This window comes from Oncorhynchus mykiss, chromosome 11 (assembly GCF_057628025.1).
Source record: "Oncorhynchus mykiss isolate SJ-2025 chromosome 11, ASM5762802v1, whole genome shotgun sequence".
NCBI lineage: Eukaryota > Metazoa > Chordata > Actinopteri > Salmoniformes > Salmonidae > Oncorhynchus > Oncorhynchus mykiss.
The window spans coordinates 33,399,168-33,421,551 of record NC_143032.1 but is presented as its reverse complement, the minus strand read 5'-3'; the positions used below and the strand labels follow the sequence as shown (position 1 = coordinate 33,421,551).

Below are 22,384 nucleotides of genomic sequence, written 5' to 3'. Positions count from 1 at the left end.
AAATTGGGGAGAACAAAAGGGGTAAAAAAAGAAATGAAGACAATCTGACTGCTGCCCAGAAATTTCTCTCCTGGTATTACCCTCTAATGTAAATCACTGGGCTGATTATCTGTTTCATTGCCTGCCCTGTCTCTCAAGCATTTCATCTGTCCAGGCATGGAGTTCTAAAAAATATAACTGCTTTCTTCACGTGGGTTAAGCCTATTGAAGACCTTCAGGTGGATGCGTTGCAAAATAAACTGCAGGAGAATTCATCTGCGTGTGGGTTTCCATCTTTATTTCAGGCATGGCATTCAGTCAATGATCACCCTCTGGTAAAAGAAGCTGGCTTTTATTCAGCTGATCAAATGCCATTGGTACTTCTTCCTTTTAATGTTTTCTAAAGAGCTACAGTAGTGGACCAATTGACAGACAAATGTCTGGACAACCGTTCTATGGTTTATTATCAATCTGATAGAATTTTGTTTCCACACAAAATATATCATTTTCATTAACAAGTTCAGTAAACATTTTAATAGCACAACAAGCTTCCAATAATTTATATTCTATACATGGACTTTGCCTGTACACATGAGTCACAATATTCTGTCGATAAAGAGGACAAAACAAACATATTAACAATGCCAATATAATTCAGGTTAATCATATCACATCATATTGTTAATATCTATATTGCTCACTCTACACTGAGTGTACAAAACATTAAGAACACCTGCTCTTTCCATGACATAGACTAACCGGGTGAAAGCTATGATCCCTTATTCATGTCACTTGTTGAATCCACTTCAATCAGTGTAGATGAAGGGGAGGAGACAGCTTAGTTAAAGAAGGATTTTTATGCCTTGAGATAATTGAGACATGGATTGTGTATGTTTGTCATTCAGAGGGTAACTGGGCAAAACAACTCAATATTAGGCAGGTCTTCTTAATGTTTTGTACACTTATTGTATTCATAATCATTACATTTCAGTGATTTGAAATATTAACGGTATTAAATTAATATACAAAACAATGTACATAACAAACAAAAGCAGTCTGCGCAAGAGAACAACTAGTTTAAATCAGATCAAGCACTAACCAGCGATTGCAGACACCCACATAGCGGATGTTTTGGCTGTGTCGGAGGTTGAATTGCCTTGGAGCCGTGAAATCGGTGTGCAGCTGCTCTTAGTCATTGTCATGAAGCCACACCCGCCCCAATCGTGTTATAAGTTCACAACGAGACATTGTAGGCTATATAGAAATAATGATGATCGAATTGAAAAATCATTCAACAAAATAACATCTCACATTCAAGGGTTCGAACTGCATGGCTGCATGGGATTTCTGTTCATGCGACTGCGCAGCCAATGGCATTGTCCGCTTTAGGTATAATGCCGGGAGCTGCTTGTGGATTTGACAGCTCTTAACGCAGTTCCACCTCCGACACAGTCAAAACAACTGCTATGCGGATATTGGCTAAAGCGTATCTGACTAAATCGAGCCTCACATACAGGCCCTGTTTAAACACTTCCTTCCTACTTCAAGTTATCACAGATATGAATCGGTTGGATTGGGGGAAAGCAATAGGGTGGTGGTACAGCCAGAAGAGGACTGGCCACTCCTCGGAGCCTGGTTCCTTTAGGTTTCTTTCTAGGTTCCTTCCTTTCTAGGGAGTTCTTCGAGGGGTGGGTATCTGTACACTACCGGTCCAAAGTTTTAGAACACCTACTCTTTCAAAGGTTTTTCTTTATTTTTTATATTTTTTACATTGTAGAATAATAGTGAAGACGTCAAAACTATGAAATAACACACATGTAGTAAGTGTTAAACAAATCAAAATATATTTTATATTTTATATTCTTCAAAAAGCCACCCTTTGCCTTGATGACAGCTTTGTACACTCTTGGCATTCTCTCAATCAGCTTCATGAGGTAGACACCTGGAATGCCTTTCAATTAACAGGTGTGCCTTTTTAAAAGTTAATAGGTAGAATTTCTTAATGCATTTGAGCCAATCAGTTGTGTTGTGACAAGGTAGAGGGGTATACGGAAGACAGCCCAATTTGGTAAAAGACCAAGTCCATATTATGGAATGAACAGCTCAAATAAGCAAAGAGAAACGACAGTCCATCATTACTTTAAGACATGAAGGTCAGTCAATCAGGAAAATTTCAAGAACTTGAAAGTTTCTTCAAGTGCAGTCACAAAAACCATCAAGCGCTACGATGAAACTGACTCTCACGAGGACCGCCACAGGAAAGGAAGACCCAGTTACCTCTGTTGCAGAGGATAAGTTCATTAGAGTTACTATCCCACAGAAATTGCAGCTCAAATAAATGCTTTACAGAGTTCATGTTACAGACACATCTCAACATCAACTGTTTAGAGGAGATTGTGTGAATCAGGCCTCATGGTCGAATCGCTGCAAAGAAACCACCACTAAAGGACACCAATAAGAAGAAGAGACTTGCTTGGGCCAAGAAACACGAGCAATGAACATTAGACCGGTGGAAATTTCTCCTTTTGTCTGGAGTCCAAATTATAGATTTTTGGTTCCAACCGCCGTGTCTTTGTGAGACGCGGTGTGGTGAACGGATTATCTCCACATGTGTAGTTCCCACCGTAAAGCATGGATGAGGAGGTGTTATCGTGTGGGGGTGCTTTGCTGGTGACACTGTCTGTGATTTATTTAGAATTCAAGGCACTCTTAACCGGCATGGCTACTACAGCATTCTGCAGCGATACGCCATCCCATCTGGTTTGGGCTTATGGGACTATAATTTGTTTCTGAAAAGGATAATGACCGAACATACCTCCAGGCTGTGTAAGGACTATTTGACCAAGAAGGAGAGTGACGGAGTGCTGCATCAGTTGACCTGGCCTCCACAATCACCCGACTTCAACCAAATTGAGATGATTTGGGAAAAGTCGGATGGCAGAGTGAAGGAAAAGCAGCCAACAAGTGTTCTGCATGTGTGGGAACTCCTTCAAGACTGTTAGAAAAGCATTCCTGGTGAAGCAGGTTGAGAGAATGACAAGTGTGCAAAGCTGTCATCAAGGCAAAGGCTGGCTACTTTGAAGAATCTCAAATCTAAAATATATTTAGATTTGTTTAACACTTTTTTTGGTTACTGCATGATTCCATATGTGTTATTCTACAATTCTACAATGTAGAAAATAGTAAAAATAGAGAAAAAACCCTTGAATGAGTAGGTGTTCTAAAACGTTTGACCGTTAGTGTATATCACTTACAGATTCTCAAGGAAGGAAGGATACATTTCGAATGTATTTGAACAGGGCCATAGAATGTGGTTCAGAACTTTAATAGTAAAGATCACATCGACATTGTTCTTTGAAGCAGCTTCTCTATATACAGGACACAGATGTTCAGGCCTTGAATACAATATCATATTCTTCACACATCAATAACCAATTATCTGATTCTTAGTATAATAGATTATTCAGATCACAAAGAGAGAGAGAGAGAACACACATGACTTTGTCTAGCTATCTGTAAGTGGCACTGGAACACAACTGCAAAAAGAATACATCACACTTAAGAAGACCAGGTCGGTCAAGTATCTGGCACAACATTCATAAGTATACCAAGAGCGAGAATCAGAGGAGAGAGAAACAAGAGAAGATAGGTATGTATGTCCCAAATGGCACCACCCTATTCCCTACATAGTGTACCACTTTTGACCAGACCCTTATGGGCCCTGTTCAAAAGTAGCGCACTGCGTAGGGAATAGGGTGCCATTTGGGACAGAAGCGAGATGACAGACTTGAGTGGGCAGAAAAAACATGTGTTTAGACAGCGAGACGTGGCACGGTGTGGGGCGGCGTCGAGTTTCACTGTGGAAGTGCTTTAAGGATGGCATTCACCTCCTCCGCTACGGCTGTCAGTGCAAGCTCAAACTGCTCCTGTGGAGAAAGAGAGAGAGAGAGTTGTTCAGTGGCTGGTTTATAACTAACTACCTCTTGTCCGGTGTGTAAAGGTTTACGACTGTCAGTGAGTCATGTCGTAGTGACACTTTTGTCTAATGCCCCCTTGTTGTGTTGTGGCTACAGAGACAATGGAGGGAGCAGTTGTGCCCTTCTCCGAGCTCCCTCTCTGAGTGTGTGAGGGAAGTCAGTGCCACTGTAGACCCAACCAGGGATGTCTTTAAAAAAAGCTTCTAAAGGCCTAGATTCAATCACATCCATGCTAGCCGACACCCGCATAGCTGATGTTCTGGCAGCGGAACTGCGTCAGAGGTGTCAAATGCACAAGCGGCTCCCGGCGTTATACCTATCACTGGACGTTGCCATTGGACGCACCAAGTCACATGTCAAAATCACATGTAGCCATGTTGCAAGTTTGAACAATGGCATGTGTGATGTAATCTACACCTCGATTAGGCTGATATAAATGCTGATTATTTCATTTTTGTATCATTATTTCTATATAGCCTACACTTTCCCGTTCAGAACTGACGTGTTTGGAATGGGTGTGGCTTCTAGACAATGACCACAAGAGCAGCTGCTCACCGATTTGACAGCTTCAATGCAGTTACACCTCCGACACACAAGTGTTGGCTAGCGCGGGTTAGCGTTTGAACTGATTGAATCTAGGCCTAAGTCAACTCTTCTCTCAAGTGTGTGTTTGTGTGTGTGTTTGTGTGTGACTCACTCTGCTCCCTGAAGAGCACAACAGGGCCGGTCGATTTTCACCCTGAAGACCTACTGTTTCACATTCCACACCTCAACTCTCATTCAGCCTGCAGGCGCTAAAATAAACTTACCGAAGAGAGGTAGGCGTTCACAAGAATCCGGCTTCAGAATTGTCAACACCAGACATGCCACATTTTTGCCTCGGGTAAAATAAAATCTATACTGAGGAGTTCTTTACAACAAGTAATGTCGACAGTTTTTTGTTGCTCAGGTTGTTCCTATTTTTATATGTCTTTATACAGGACCTTTAGTAGCTGTAGTTAATTAAAAAAATAGATTGACGCTGCTTCGCCTATCGCAGATCTCAGCTTTAAGGTGCATTATGGTGGCCTAGGAAGAGGGTTTTACATTTCCACCACCGGAGGGAGTCAAACCTCTGTCTTCACCACAAAGTTACAGGATGCTTGCTTGAGCATAGAGTAAGTATTGTCTATTGGTATGACAAAAGTGTAACGCTGTAATGTCTGACACTTCTATCTACATGTAAGACCAGAACAGCTAATGTTGTATATATTGTACAGCTAAAAGCTGTCCTAAATCCTACAATCTCCAATTTATGCTGTTCATGAAACAGTGAGGCACCACATCAATAATATTGCTAGTTCTCTGATGTAATTTAATTTGCCCTTTGATGTTTTAGTAAAAGACTTTAAACATTTATTTTTGCCAAAATGAAAACTTCCCTAACTAGCTCCAATCAGAGACCTGAGTCACTGGTAAATGGGATTCAGCGAAAGTTGGATTAAATCAATATAATTTACATAAATAAAACATTCAGGAAGTCTCCAGTCTTTTAGTAAACAACTTTCACAAATGTCATATGTCCTAATTTTGCACTGAGTTTGCCTTAATTGATATTCCGGAGCTCAATGCGTCTGTCTTAAAAGACACAAAAGCTTTCGCTGCCCATCATAATAATTCAGTGTTCATAAATGAGAGACTATTGTCTGTTTAAATACAGAAATTCTCCAGAGAACCCACTTGATTGTAACGAGACGTTTCAAACCTCCCTCGCTAAAATGAGTTAAATTATTTGAGTTAAGAACAGGGGAATTGGAGTTAAGAGGCTTCTCTAAATTCCAGAGGCAAACAAGAATTACATGAGTTTAGTAAGTTGCAAAAGGCCAACCACTTACATTCGCTTGGAGATCTTAAACTCTGAGGGCTCAGGGCTGGTTTCCCAGACAGAAATTAAGCCTAGCCCTGGACTAAATAGCTCATTCAATGGAGATTCTCCATTGAGCATGCTTTTTAATCCAGAACTAGGCATTTATATATGTCAGGGAAACCAGCCCTCAGTGTTTGTGGACATAAAGCTCCTCGTTTGTGATTTGGAATATGAACTGACTGAGTATAATTCAAAATAGCTCCTCCAGTAAAGAAATGGTTTTGATCATTTCAAGCAACCTATGAAATCGCTTGATCATTTCGAGCAACCTATGAAATCGCTTGATCATTTCGAGCAACCTATGAAATCGCTTGATCATTTCATTTCCCGTAAGGCTCATGTCATTATGCGCTTACCCATGAACTAGATGCACCTCTGTGTGAATGACATGAACCACCCCCCCACTCCCCCCTCGTTCTCCCGCTCAGAGCTAGGGACCTTACCTTTGTCTGGACCATGCCGGCTCTTTGGTCTCTCAAGTGCTCCAGGGTAGCGGCAATATCAATCTCTTTAGCACCTGCAACAGACCGCAAATTGGACTGAGTTCAAAGCAGCAGATTAATCCAGCTCACATCTGTCAATCTCCTTTCTACCGGCTCCCTTTGGAACGGCACAGTGATTGAAAATTATTACATTCATCCCTCGAAAGACTTGGCCAGGAGCCACTGACTGTTTTCACTAGAATAATGTATGCATGGAGATATTTCTGGAGCAGGGAACCTTGTACAATGAATGATGCAATCAAAGAAACTGAGCACCGCTTAAATTGGAACCATGCATTGTAGTAGCAGCACTACACTATGCCCAACTGTGATTCAAGTTTTCAGAAGCTTAAATTCTGATATATCTTAGAGAATCAGATTTCAGAATGATGTGTGCAAAATCAAGCCAATTTACTGTACTTCGTATGATTTTGAAAAAAATAAAATAAAATCTGGATGTGATGTAGTTCACCTTCCGTGTGCATTTAATTACGTTGTGTCATTTTAAAACTCAGCAAGTTATGTGAGCTACAGGATGTTATGTCTGAGTAACAAACATAGTGGTAGCAACTAGCAGTGAACACTGGTTTGAAAATCTCCTTTCACCTTTAGCTCGAATGACTTCAACAACCAGACTGTTGTTGGAGTTTCTAATAAATGGCGAGTTGGAGGGGCTCATTTGAGATTTAATCCCCCTAAAATAAATAGAGAGAGGGAGAGAAATCCTCAAGCCCTTAGAGACTTTTTGAAAAAGGGGAGAGAGGGGAGGGAGGAAAGGGACCGGTTAAGGCAGCTGGACTCCCAGCTCAAAGTGCTCCAATACTTTCATGTTTCAGAAGTGTTGGATTCTCAAGTTTAGGAGGGGAGAATCTCCTCAAACAAGAAAAAAGGCTTTGGAGTGAAATTCTCATTCTTGTGTACAATTCACACTCTGGAGTAAAGAAGAAGACGAAGAAGAGGGGGAGGAAGAAGAAGGAGAATGTGGGATTTTATGTCTGGGCCTCTGGGCTTTTCATTCTGTTTGGAAACACAAGGCCTCACACTCCTCAAGAGCAGATGAGCCTCACACCAGACAAAGATGGAAAGGCCACTCATACTCTGGGTTGCTCATTGCTCAACATAACAAAAACCTGTGGGTCTGGCCCCAGCCAGTGTTTTCCACACGTACATAGAGTAGCCAGCCAAATGGAAAAGTAGCCAACCAGGCACCCCCAGGCTGGGAGGGTCCGGTGGGGTATTTATTTCTCTCCAGAAGTGTAGCTCTATTTTGATGGCCTCTGGTACATTCTAATGCCTTGATGCCTTGTTTTGGATATCGTCTACAGTAGGTCTAGGCTTATATGATCAGGACCATTTTCTAAGTAAGAGAACATTAAAACCATTTTTAAACCTGTCTTCTTTAAAGTGTTATTTACAGTTTTACTGCAAGATATGAATTGTCACACATTATGTACTTTATTAAACAGAAAAATGAAGTAAATAACCAACATTATTTTGGAAAATGTATTAACGGTTACATTGAAAAAATAAAAGGGCTATATCAGGGTCAAGTATTGTAACTTTCTGATTTGACATAGCCTATTTTTTTAAATATTTTTTTTTACAATTATCATTAGGTCCTATTAGGGACCTATAAAATCTGTTTTATGTTTTGCCCGAATACGTTTTGTTCTTTCCCAAATTCTGTTTTCTCCGTTTAGTTTTTCCAGGTTTCCATTTTTCCCTGTTTTTTTAATTCAGGTTTTTGGTCTCAAAATCACATTTGTACATAGAAAAACCACAAAACTGGATGTTCTAAGTCCACAGCAATGCTTAAACCACATCAGCAGACCACTTTTGAGCTCTGGAAAATTTCTGAGAAATGTATATTTTTGGGTGTAAGTTAAAACCCTTTAATTCAGGTGTGCACCTAGCAAGAGGCTGTTGTTTGGCAGTGTTTTCTTGTGCACATGTGATGGTAGAGTTGGCAAAACAAATACCCACAGTAATGATGAAAATAATCATGATATCATTCTGCCAGGTACATTTCACTGATAAAGTTTTTGGGAAAGCCTATCAATCTACCAGAATACTGTTTCATTAGCATAATCGTTAACGGCTACACAAAGTGATAAACACACACACCACACACACGCACACGCACGCACACGCACACGCACACACACACACACACACACACAAGGCATTATCATTGCCTCTTCAGAAAGTTGCAGGAAACATGAATCACTGATGCATTCTGTTCATGTCTTATGATAAACTTGGGCTAATTAATTAATTTTCTAATTAATTGATTCCCTACTCCCTACTAAGGTCAATACATTTTTGAATATTGTTGAATTCCATTTTAGTGCCTAGATTCCGTGAGGGCACTTATTATCATATTTGGACCAAAATGAGGCTCTCCACTATGTATTGTTCCTTCAGTGATGATTCCCCTTCTTCAACTAATGTTTTCATAAATGATTTGCAGATAATCGGCAGAAAGCCTAGGTCTACCAGTAGCCTATGCAAATGAGGGAGCCAAATGAATAGCTCTCTCACCGATGCGATTCGGTAGGCAACACTTAACTGACGAGATGAGAGTCACTCAATTAGCGTCACTGTCTGGCAAGCCCCTACATCCTAGGAAATCCTTTAGTTTACTTGTCCCGACGCGATAACATGGACATATAACAACGTTGCATGATTTATGAATGGCAAAGGGATATAGGAGATCGGACTAGTGAGTTTGAACTTTGAAATGAAAAGTAGCCTAGTTAATATGAAGTGTAGAAGGTAACTGACTGTTTAGTCGACGGTCGCCAATAATGGAATACACTGCATCCCGAGTCCCATCCCCAGGCCAAAACCTAGCCCCCAGTCCCAGTCCAAACCCCTAGCACAAACCTCTAGCCCAGGCCACAGACCAGGGATGTGTGTGACAGCCTGAGAAAGACCTCCATCAAGCAGAACCATATTACCCTGACTCTGCCCTTTGATGTCCCATTAAGACCAAAGTTACAGAGCAGGGCGCCAAAGACAAGGAGCAGGGGGAAGGGGAGGACAGGGTCAGAGCCAGATGTACAGATGACCTGTCCTGATAGGGATGGGCAGGCAGGGGGCTTCTATGTCTCAGCCTCCAGTATTTATGCTGCAGTAGTTTATGTGTTGGGGGGCTAGGGTCAGTTTGTTATATCTGGAGTACTTCTCCTGTCCTATTCGGTGTCCTGTGTGAATTTAAGTGTGCTCTCTCTAATTCTCTCTTTATCTCTTTCTTTCTCTCTCTCGGAGGACCTGAGCCCTAGGACCATGCCTCAGGACTACCTGACATGATGACTCCTTGCTGTCCCCAGTCCACCTGGCCGTGCTGCTGCTTCAGTTTCAACGGTTCTGCCTTATTATTATTGGACCATGCTGGTCATTTATGAACATTTGAACATCTTGACCATGTTCTGTTATAATCTCCACCCGGCACAGCCAGAAGAGGACTGGCCACCCCACATAGCCTGGTTCCTCTCTAGGTTTCTTCCTAGGTTTTGGCCTTTCTAGGGAGTTTTTCCTAGCCACCGTGCTTCTACACCTGCATTGCTTGCTGTTTGGGGTTTTAGGCTGGGTTTCTGTACAGCACTTTGAGATATCAGTTGATGTACGAAGTTGATATAAATACATTTGATTTGATTTTGATTCTATGGTATACGTTTCCTGAGTTATTTCCGATTATGCAATACTGAGCCTTGTGCAGTATACTGTATGCGCTTAACGTTCTGAAAACATATTCAAAGGTGGTTGTGTGAGTTCATGTCGATTAGTATACCAATATTTGCATCTTGTGAAAAACCAAATTAAGATGGAATATATACATTATAATTGAAATAAATTAACTTGCCCTTCACAGGGAAATGAATTTGACATTGATGATGTCAGTTGAAAAAATGTACCTTTTTAAAATGAAATTACAAAAAAAATACATATGTGAATGTTATTAGTATCAATGCTATTTCTCATCCTCTCTCTCGTTCTCTGTTTCTCTCTCCCTCACCCCCTCCCTCCCACTCTCCCTCTCTACATCACTCTCTCTCCTTCCTTCTGAAGAGCCCTCCCAGAGTAACAGCAGAGGCCTACTCAGTTACCCTCCAATGCATCCCAAGACCTTTGGCTGAAAATGGAGGCTTTCTGCCGTTGCCATGGTAACGTCATCACACAAGCAGAAAAGAGTGCGAGACGGAGAGGCCCATCGACTCCTACCTTTAGCCATCCTATTGAGGACCATGTCAATCAGGATGTACGTTCCGCTTCGGCCAGCCCCGTCACTGCAAAGCAACCAGAGAGGAGAAGACACTCATTAGTGAGCCAGAAAAAGAACACAAGGCAGCTTTGCTCAATACCACAGTTAGTGTCTGCTTCTTACGTGAAAACAAATTTAGATTTTCTTGCATTATAGCTGTAAAGTCTGAGGAAAATACAAATGATAAGAAGAGCGTTAACTGAGCATTTAAAAAGTAAAATATATTATTGTATAAGCACACACAAGTAATAGCAGGTATTTTTTATAAGATGTTAAATGAAAGATAATAGGACATTAATAAAAGCTTGAATAACCCTTGAGAACAAAGCTGTTATCAACACACAAATATTTGTGCAAAATTAGAATGAGATTTTTTAAACGTTTTTAAAAGAACGTGTGTGGGTGTACACACGCACGTGTGGTCCAAATACTTTAGAGGACTGATTTGGAACTGATGTTATAAGGGACAAAAGCTTTTAAAAGCAGCAGCGTGAGCCTGCAGCAGGCAGGCACCTCAGGAGCAGAGGGGAGGTGAAGAGGCCAGAGGCCATTAGCAGAGCAGCTTTGGAGATCCTGCTTTTCCATTCCACCAGCGATAGCTGCATGAAAAGCCTCTCTTTTGAGCCCGCCGGGCATTCAATCTGTCTGCATGTTAATTGCAAACAAGGCGTGCACCATCTCTCCAATAAAGGCAAAGCCAATAAAACAGGAGAGAGAGCGAGCAGAGTGAGGCGTGAGGGGCGCCACTGTTTCATTAATCCACTGCTTCTCATCTAGAGACTAGAGACCTCTATGGCCAGACAGACAAATGGACGGACGGACAGACAGATCCTCTCCATGCATGACTGAACACTACTCACTATTAAAAATATGGAGGCAAATACCTGCCATATTAAATAACGAGTGGAACTTCACTTAACTAAAGAAAAAATAATAATTACAATATGATTTCCATATGGACACATTTGAATGGTCAGTGATTATGATCAGAAAAAAAATATATCCATAATTTAGGTACTGTAAGTGTGACTAAAGGCCGTCCGTATGCTTCCCAGCCTAAACAGTTCGGTAGAGTTCGTGCATATATTATGACGACATTTTGTAAAGTTTTTGTTCGTTTTGGACTTCGGTGAGTTTTTTTCCGGCTGTTTCGACACAACATTTTTTCTTGAGGCAACCCGAAGTTCAGAGCTAAAGTCTACGCCTCTTTGTCGGTCATTGGTCAACAGTAGCGATTCTTCAATAAAGTCTTTGTTGTCATTGAACAAGAGATGACTCGTTTTCATGCACATTGTTTCATTAAAAAAGACAGCACCAAACATCAAAATGAATCATCTTTGATTATTTTGAGGATGACTACGCCGTCTCAAAATGGACAAACTGTAAATTTTTTCCAAACAAAGGTCTTTAAGGGAGTATGCGAGCAGCATCGTTAGGTTCGCTTAGCCGACTTCGGATAGCCACCAGTCGAACTGAAGCATGCTGACATCTTGAACTGTGTCTTCCTTCTCAGTCTGTGTCATGTATTGTTACTGACACCTACACAGCCTGTGCATCGTTACAAGGTTATAATTATTGTAGTATACTTGCCTGCAGTGGACAATTATTGGACAAGACCGACCCCGGTAGCACTTGTTAACCTTTCTGTAATAAAAGAAGCATCTGCTTTAATATCACACTTCACAACATTAGGGGTAAAAACATGAAGCACTTTAAAAATGTATCAATGTGGGCAAAACATCTGCTCAACTTTGCTAGAGTACACTATAACATTTGATAAAAGTCATATAGCATATTATGTAGCATCAATTTAAATATGTGGAAGACTCGTAAAAAAAGGGTCACATACTGTGTAGGCTGCTTACTGTATTTCACTGATCTGGACAAATTCAGTTCATACGTTTAGAGGCAGCTGTTTTTCTCAGATCATTTTGCTTATGCATTCTGTACTTTATATACCAAAAAAAAACGAATGAAATAAAATGTCCGTAATGCTTAAACCTTTGGAGTCCCGTTGTCAATCCTCCCAAAAAAATGTCAAGTCCATGTTGAACAACGAGAATGAATGAAGCACCATTTAAAACACCATATTGTGACATGTATTTACTGCCATGATGGATCCGGTGACGAGATATCGTGATCTGCGACGCATTAACCTTGCCCAATTATGAACGCTACACACCACAGGCACACAGTGGGGGCCAACAAGCCGTCTACACCAAGACGTTGCCATGGAAACCATCGACTACATTGGTCTATATCAAAGGTGATTTAGACAAGAAGTTCCAAAAGAAAATGGATACATCTGAACATTTTTCTCTAACCCTACACAGGAATATTATTTGCCCTCGTATCATTCAATGTACAGTCATTAGTGACACACTAGCACTGTATCTATGTCATTTCACATGTCATCTTCGTGAGCTAACATTTATAAACAAACCATGTTCCAAATAATTCCAGATTTTAAAAGGAACATCTAAATGAATGAGAAATACACACTTTTTAAATGAGACGAGGAAAGATTTGTTTGCGAAAGAAAAAATGTTAAACAAAGTAGGGTGAAAAGGAAATGCATTTTTACAGGTAATTCATCAAATGAACCCGGCATTTTGAGTAGTTTGAGAGTGATCTGAGTGGGTGGGAGGTATCGTGCAAACCTAAAGGGGAAGGAAATTGAGGGGAGGAGTGGAAAGAGAGATTGTGTGCACAGGCTTGGCTGAAGAGACACAGTTTCCAATGATCACTTTTGTGACTATGCAACTGGACTCATATTACTAGCTGCAACATCACAAAAATGACACTGGCAACCGCTAATTTCATAGTTGGCCAAAACCACTACATGACTGGCGTATTGAGTGTCACATGTGGGATCTGAGCCTCAGACTCCCACCCAGGAAACCAACATCTTAACCATTAGACCTAGTGGAATTGCCCTCGGTGGCTGAGGATGACACTGATTTTGAAGTAGTATGCAGGGAAACCTCATCATGAGAGCGTGAGTCCGACTCACGTCAGCTACATGAGGCTGTAGTGTTCTGTAGTGAGAGAGCTGGATATTAAATAACCTCTAGTGTGACTGCAATTACCCTTTAGCATGGTGAGCTCTCTCTAACCTGCAGAACTTCTACAATTAGAGGGCTTGCAACATACTGGTCTAAATCGTGACATATTCTCATTTGGAGTGGGATTTCCCATTCCTTTCAGGTTGTTTCCCTGGGGGTCTCTTCTGTCAGTGCACATCAGATGAAGAACAGGGAGGAGAGGTTAGGCAGTCATTGGCTTTCCCTTCGATTCACCCAGGTTTTTTAGCTTGACATGTCCCATTTAATTGGCTGTTTGAATTAAGTTTTTTTCAAGCCATGCGGACGGTTCATTTGCTGCCTTGCATGAGCAGGGGAGAAATAGCCCTACGATCAATTAAGTGTTGCTCGATCACACCGACAGTGTCATTGTATTTTGTTACACCAGAAGTACACTCAACTCCAATGAAACACTGTGTTTGCCTTGCAGCATTGCATTGCAGAGGCAGTTGCAGTATATTTTGTGCGTTGGATTTATTGAACGTATGCATCAAACCGTATGCGTAGACGGCTTGACTGCAGCAGAAGGCGAATGTTGAACTTTTGTTGCCCACCTATCCAGATGATGCTGCGTACCATTTTGAGCAATGACACTGTTGGTGTGATCGAGGCGTTATAAAAACCCATTCTCTACAGGAGTTAAAGGGAACAGAGCAGCAGAGAGAACAGGTAGACAGGTGAAAGGATGGCAGCAAAAAAAGGAGAGTTAACGCAAGCTAATACTTAAAGGGATACTTCTGGATTTTGACAATGAGGCCCTTTTCTTCCCAAGAATCAGATGAATTCAAAGATAAAAAGTTTTGTCTCTGTGTGCAGTTTGAAGAAAGTTTCTAACTAGCGCATTTGTTAACTAGCGCCAGCGCAATGACTGGAAGTCTATCGTATCTGCTAGCATGGTAGCAGATACCATAGCCTTCCAGTCATTGCGCTAACACTAGCTAGCATTGGCTTGCGAAACTACTTCCTTCATACTGGACGCAGAGACATAAAAATTATATCCATGAGTTCATCTAACTCTGGGGAGTAGATAAATGGCCTCATTGCCAAAATCCAGAAGTATCCCTTTAAGGTTACAAAATTCTGGTAACTTTACCAAACTTCCTAGGTTTTCCAGGAATATGCAGGAATTCCGGAATCCTCCAACTTGGATTTCTGGAAAACCTGGGAATTTTGGGAAAGTTACCAGAATTTTTGCAGTCCTAGGTCAAAGAGGACATAGAATGACGATCAGACGGAGACGGGGGCTTACCTACGGAAGTCCAGCAGTGTCCTGGCTGAGTCAGGGATGCTGTGGTCCACCCAGGAAAGGAAGTGGAACTGCGTGACAGTGCGTGTCTCGTTGGTCTGCAAGTTCTTCAGGTAGAAACTCCTGACCAGGAAGTCCTCACACCAGATGTGCTCTGAAACCAGGTTCACCTGCAGATACAAGAGATGGGAGTGAGAATCATAGAAATAAAATCACCAGAACGGGCTTAGAACCTCTGGCCAGCATCACCACTTATAGTATATCAATTACTCTACATTAACTCTTTCTGAGTGATACCCCTGGACCAAATCAACTACAAGCAGATATGTGGAAGGACAGTAGTGTTACCAAATTAATGAAAATAAAGATGAATAATATATTAAACAAATAAAGTACACATCCTAAACAAAGATAATTGCTTTACCTCATAAACATGGTAGACATTGGAGCCCTCGTCTGGCCAGTACTGTTGACACTGTTTCACTCCATTTTCAGACAGGGGCGTAAGCATGACGATGACCACACAGCCACTTTCCCACACCATCTGAAGACACAAGAGAACATAGGAGGGCTCCTATCTAGTCATATTAACAAAGACAGGGCACTCATACAGTAGAAGTTAATATAATATGAATTAATACAGGAGTTAATAGAGTAGGAGTTAATACAGTGAGAGTTAATACAGTAGGAGTTAATACAGTAGGAGTTAATGCAGTAGGAGTTAATGCAGTAGGAGTTAATGCAGTAGGAGTTAATACAGGAGTTAATACAGTAGGAGTTAATGCAGTAGGAGTTAATACAGTAGGAGTTAATGCAGTAGGAGTTAATGCAGTAGGTGTTAATGCAGTAGGACTTAATGCAGTAGGAGTTAATACAGCGAGAGTTAATACAGTATGAGTTAATGCAGTATGAGTTAATGCAGTAGGAATTAATGCAGTAAGAGATAATACAGTGAGAGTTAATGCAGTATGAGTTAATGCAGTATGAGTTAAAGCAGTAGGAGTTAATACAGTGAGAGTTAATGCAGTAGGACTTAATACAGTAGGAGTTAATACAGTGAGAGTTAATTCAGTATGAGTTAATGCAGTATGACTTAATGCAGTATGAGTTAATGCAGTATGAGTTAATGCAGTATGACTTAATGCAGTATGAGTTAATACAGTGAGAGTTAATGCAGTAGGAGTTAATACAGTGAGAGTTAATACAGTATGAGTTAATGCAGTATGAGTTAATGCAGTAGGAATTAATGCAGTAAGAGATAATACAGTGAGAGTTAATGCAGTATGAGTTAATGCAGTATGAGTTAAAGCAGTAGGAGTTAATACAGTGAGAGTTAATGCAGTAGGAGTTAATGCAGTATGAGTTAATGCAGTATGACTTAATGTAGTATGAGTTAATGCAGTATGACTTAATGCAGTATGAGTTAATACTGTGAGAGTTAATGCAGTATGAGTTAATGCAGTATGAGTTAATGCAGTATGAGTTAATACAGTGACAGTTAATGCAGTATGATTCAATGCAATATGAGTTAATGCAGTTGGTGTTAATGCAGTAGCAGTTAATGCAGTAGTAGTTAATGCAGTAAGAGTTAATACAGTAGGAGTTAATTCAGTAGGAGTTAATACAGCACCACAGAAAGGTCCCACAGGACTTTGGCAACACATTAAGAAATGTATAATGATGTGTTGTGATTAGTCGATGTTCCTACATCTCTATTTTCCCTGCTTTCAACAAACAAAGTCAATGTTAGCCATTCAGCAACATAGATACATTATTATACACCGTACAGGATTGTGTGACCAATCGTTATTGGTCTGCACCGCCACCAACGTGTGATCAGTTGAGCTGCACAACTACTGTATTGTAGATCAGATGATGTCACACAGTGCCTCCCGTGTGCCCCTGGCTCTCTCCGCCATCTGAGCTAGCTCAACTGATCCGCTCCATTTCATCTGATTATCTTATCAAAATCTAATGGTCCTTGGACGATAGAAAGGCCCAGCGCGGCCATTAGGAAAATGAGGAAGAAACACTGGTTTTATGAGAGCAATAAAAACACAATGGTCCTGCCTATAAACTAATGGCATACCTCTGTGATTCAGCCCAGAGGTGTCATTACAAGCCAACTGTGCCCACGTCTAGCCACGTTGGTTATCAGTACGTACCAAAGAAGAGGTGTCAAATGAAATAATCCTGTTTTACTAATTTACAAATACTGCCAGAAAGAATAAACAAATAAGCTCAATGTAGACTTTTTATTTAATTAACTTCTGAAGTAATTTAGTCACTAGACATCCCCTCTCCATTATTGAGCACACAAGCAGAGAAGAAAACGAGAGAACCAAGTCAAGGTCCCTGTTTGGGAGCTCTTTGAAACTTCATGGTGATTGGCTTATTTCCTGAACTCTAAAGAGAGAGCGAGAGCGAGCAGAGGGGGCAAGGCCCTGGTGGAGCTGAGGTAATGGCTGGGGACAGAGGGAGGAAAGAAATGTGGAAGGCTGGGTATACGGAGGGATGGAAGGAGGGAGGGGAGGATTAGAGAGAGACTTTCTGAGTACTGCAGGAGCCCACTGCGGATTAGACAGACCAATTTGCATATTTTTCTGTTAGTTTATTTGTAAAGAGTTTTTAAGTGCATTCAAGGCCAATGTAACTATATTTAAAGTTGAAAGAAGCATTACTTATTGCTATCCTTTCAAGGTCATCACTCTGGACATACTGTTGTTTTAATTGTCAATTATTTTTAAGTTGAGATAAGATAGTTTTAGAGTCAACTAAGACAAATATTCAACTGTAAATTGTTCATTTTAATTTTGATAATGGATATGTTGTTTACTCACTTTATGAAATGACAACAAAGAAAACAAACAAGCAATCAAACTTTTTATTATTAGGCGTTTACAAATGTTCAATTAAAGAGAAGTGACAGCACATTAATAAAAGACATTAACAATCATCTCTTCTAAAACTGACTCGTCAAAAATGAAAAACATTCCTTCTGTGTGGCACGACAGGTATACAGACTCCATGACGAAATGTACAGTGCATTCGGAAAGTATTCAGACCCCTTCACTTTTTCCACATTTTGTTACCTTACAGCCTTCTTCTAAAATTGATTAAATTACTTTTTTCCTCATCAATCTACACACAATACCCATAACGACAAAGCAAAAACAGGTTTTTAGAAATGTTTGCAAATGCATTAAAAATAGAAAACAGATATTTACATAAGTATTTCGACACTTTGCTATGAGACTCGAAATTGAGCACAGGTGAATCCTGTTTCAATTGTTAATTCTTGAGATGATTCAACAACTTGATTGTAGATTAATTGGACATAGTCCGTAGTCTGGCTTTTTTATGGCGGTTTTGGAGCAGTGGCTTCTTCCTTGCTGAGCTGCCTTTCAGGTTATGTCGATATACTGTAGGACTCGTTTTACTGTGGATATAGATACTTTTGTACCCGTTTCCTCCAGCATCTTTACAAGGTCCTTTGCTGTTGTTCTGGGATTGATTTGCACTTTTCGCATCAAAGTACGTTCATCTCTAGGAGACAGAACACGTCTCCTTCCTGAGCGGTATGACGGCTGCGTGGTCCCATGGTGTTTATACTTGCGTACTATTGCTTGTACAGAAGGACGTGGTACCTTCAGGCGTTTGGAAATTGCTATCAAGGATGAACCAGACTTGTGGAGGTCTACAATTGTTTTTCTGAGGTCTTGGCTGATTTATTTTGATTTTCCCATGATGTCAAGCAAAAAGGCACTGAGTTTGAAGGTAGGCCTTGAAATACATCCACAGGTACACCTCCAATTGACTCAATTTATTTCAATTAGCCTATCAGAAGCTTCTTGAGCCATGACATCATTTTCTGGAATTTTCCAAGCTGTGTATAGACACAGTCAACTTAGTGCATGTAAACGTCTGACCCACTGGAATTGTGATACAGTGAATTATAATTTAAATAATCTGTCTGTAAACAATTTTTGGAAAAATTACTTGTGTCATGCACAAAGTAGATGTCCTAACCGACTTGCCAAAACTATAGTTTGTTAACAAGAAATTTGTGGAGTGGTTGAAAAACGAGTTTTCTTAATGACTCCAACCTAAGTGTATGTAAACTTCCGACTTCAACTGTACCTACCGTAAGTGCATCTTCAGTTCAACATGGGGTGTAAAGGTGCCAGCTGGTCTGTGTCTGCGTCTCCAATGGCACCCTATTCCCTACATAGTGCAGTACTTTTGGCCACGGACCATAGGGCTATGATCAAAGGAAATGTACTATGAAGGGAATAGGGTGCCATTTGGGATGCAACCTGTGGACGTCTCTGGTTCATGCTAACATGTTACACACGCAGCAATGCCACAGCTGATACATTAACTTGACTGTATGGGAGTGATGATCCTCCCTAATGACTTGGGTGCTTTCACACTAATGCATATTAACACCATTTGGCAACCCGGCATACGTCTGAGGCAGCAAAGCATTGCCGGGTTGCCAGGTCTAAATGGCAAGCTGGAAAATCACCCTTGTAGTCATATTCACAGTGGTGAAAGCTGCTGTTATGTATCATAATGCAACAAACTTTGTTACACGAGGGCAATCATAATACTTTACAGCAAAAGAAAACAGTAATCCTACATTTCATAGTTTCATTTTCGTGGCGGAAAAGAGCACAGATCTGCGCAAAAAATACTTCATTATAATCTTGTTAAATGATCTCCTCTTATAATATACACAGTTGAAGAAAAGTTTCCAATGTAATCATGCTACCAGTTTCTAATGAAGTTCACTGTGTTTTTTTAAAAACAATTTTTATTCAAATGTCGCCCACACTCTCACAAACAAAAACTGATTGTTAGTTCATGATTGGTTGTGCTTTACCTGCCAGAAGTCAGCCACGGTGGAGGGTAGAGGGCCTTGTGAAGCGATGTACATGGGGTTCCTCGGGTCATGGTCCATCTTGAAGAAGAGGGGAAGGAGAAGAGTTTATTATTAATATAAATTGTATAAAAGGGACAAGAACATACTGCCCTGTGCGTCCCAAATAGCACCCTATTCCCTATATAGTGCACTACTTTTGACCAGAGCACATGGGGCAAATAGGGTGCCATTTGGGATACAACTCCGTGTCTTCAGTTAGAGCATCAAGACAGAGTAAAAGCATTTCCATTCATCTATCGGTAGTGCTCCCGCCTTTTCTCCTCGATGGCTGTCCAGGTTTTCCTGCTCACTTCTTCACTCAAGCCATCCACTCCTCTCTCTCCTCCCTCTCTTACTTCCCCCCTCTTTATCCTCCAGGCATGGTTATTCTTTAATGCTTCTGATTAAAGGAAGCTCATGTGTAAAGGAAATGACATCGCCTCTCCAACATATTATTGATGATAGTCAGAGAATGTCACTGAGGCCTTTAGAAGAGGGGATAGGGGTGTCTCCGAGGGTTGGGCTAGTGTTTGTGTGTTCTGTATGTGTGTGAGTGTGTGGGTGTGTGTCCATGTGTGCGCACCCGTGTGTGTTGAGCGTTGGCATGCAGAACCCAGCGATACAGAGGGCTGAGGAAAGGATAAAAGCAGATCTGCAATTTCCCCTGAAGCTTTATTTTTTATTAAAGACAAGGGGCTTGATACCAGCTCTACATCCAGCTCCACAGAACAAGACCCTGGCCTTCCCTCTCTGTCTATTCATATTAGTCTGAGAAAGGCAATGAACAAAGGGGAACAAATATCCAGGCAAATCGCTCAAGATGAACTTCGAAATTGGACATCTGTCCATGTCCCGAGGACGTCGGGAAATGCCTTCAAAACCGGCCACTAGGGGCTATTACTATCAAACAGGCCTTGGTTTTGCTAGGGCGATGTGGATGGGGGTGGCGGATTGGCGTTAACCCATAGTGCCGAGCGATTAGTGCTTTTTGAGGGCGGTTCGGTTTTTCAATTTTTAAAAAACATTTAATGCATTAAGAAATAATGATTTTTTGAGCTTTTTAATGGAAATTCCAAAGCCAACAATAGGGAACATTATATGAAATAATATTTTTTATTTTTTTATTTTACCTTTATTTAACCAGGCAAGTCAGTTAAGAACAAATTCTTATTTTCAATGACGGCCTGGGAACAGTGGGTTAACTGCCTGTTCAGGGGCAGAACGACAGATTTGTACCTTGTCAGCTCGGGGGTTTTGAACTCACAACCTTCCGGTTACTAGTTCAACGCTCTAACCACTAGGCTACCCTGCCGCCCCGGGGTTGGGAATATTACTTTGTTTTTATTTGATGACTATATTATTTTTCATTCGTTAAAGTCTTAAAGTCATGATCTCATCTCACTCAGGCAGATGCAGTCAGCCAGCCAAACCATCTAATGTTATCTATGTGCTCCCCATACAGTACTGTCTTTAGTCATCCTATTCAGCTAGCCTGCCTAAGTATGCTGCAGAGCTGTCTGACAAACTAATGTGACTAGTTCTTCAAGGTAAGCGAACTGTCTCTGTCCCGCTCTTCGTTGTGTTGCGTACATTCCTCGCTCATGCGGTCTATGTAGTCTGTGTGTATCTAACATAACGTAAAAGGCGTAAAAGTACATCTGTCCAGAGATCTGTATATAATGATGAGATGCTCATGTCTCTGTGCTAACAATGGGAGTCGTTGTTCCAAAGGCAGGAAAGCAGGCAACAAGCTTAGGTCCAAAATAAGCCCATAGAAACACATTGGGTTTATTTTGGGCAGATTTTGGCAAGAGTGAAACCTTGTGCTTCGCCTCTTCCTCCCTGATCCGTCTCTATCCGAGATTGAAAATACAGGATTATGGTTACCTATGTTGAATATTTGCTAATGAAAACTACAACTCGGCCCAGCATCCCACATAGTTCTTGACTTGATTTATCTCTGAAAATATTTGACTTCACTCTAGAGTAACGGCGCATTGAGCTAAATGGAATTCAATTAATTGAACCGACATCGGTCAATTAGTTGTTTAATAACCGATAACCCCCGAAATGACAGTTAATCACTCAGCACTATAATTCCATGATTCCGGATACGAAGGTCGCGTGTTCAATCCCAGTGGTAGACTTTTTTTTTGCCCTATCCAAAACCTTAACTTTTGGAGAAACAAAACAATGCTGAGCAGGAGGAGTCAACCCAGGGTGTCAAAACACTTCAAGATTTGATGTTTGGAGCAACTACGAAATTTGACACTTGGAGAAACTTAAAACAGTGAGATCTTTTTGTAAATATCAGATATTGCAAGCCAAATTGCAAATGAAATATTATTTGAAAGGAGAAGCAGAATAGAAAAGACATAAATAAACCATTTGGAATTCAGACATTTTGTTACACTCAGACAAAGCCATTTTTTTCCTTACAGAAGAGATGTAGAAATTCAGTGTAAAGAAGGGGTGCAACAGAATTTGTATTCTCCAAATAAACGCAAGTTGACGTTTATTGTC

General features: G+C 40.8%; 1 protein-coding gene across 1 annotated transcript in view; it reads right to left on the bottom strand.

Moving 5' to 3' along the window:
• Positions 1–256: 256 nt before the first annotated feature.
• Positions 257–22,384, bottom strand: part of LOC110535589 (receptor-type tyrosine-protein phosphatase N2) — a 295,931-nt gene continuing 273,803 nt past the window's right edge. The window contains exons 16-22 of the mRNA XM_021620665.3: positions 19,823–19,900; positions 15,362–15,481; positions 14,941–15,107; positions 12,199–12,252; positions 10,569–10,633; positions 6,306–6,379; positions 257–3,905 (exon numbers count right to left, since the gene is read on the bottom strand). Coding sequence (XP_021476340.2) covers positions 3,834–3,905; positions 6,306–6,379; positions 10,569–10,633; positions 12,199–12,252; positions 14,941–15,107; positions 15,362–15,481; positions 19,823–19,900 — 630 coding nt within the window. The 3' untranslated portion in view covers positions 257–3,833. The remainder of the gene's footprint in view (positions 3,906–6,305; positions 6,380–10,568; positions 10,634–12,198; positions 12,253–14,940; positions 15,108–15,361; positions 15,482–19,822; positions 19,901–22,384) is intronic.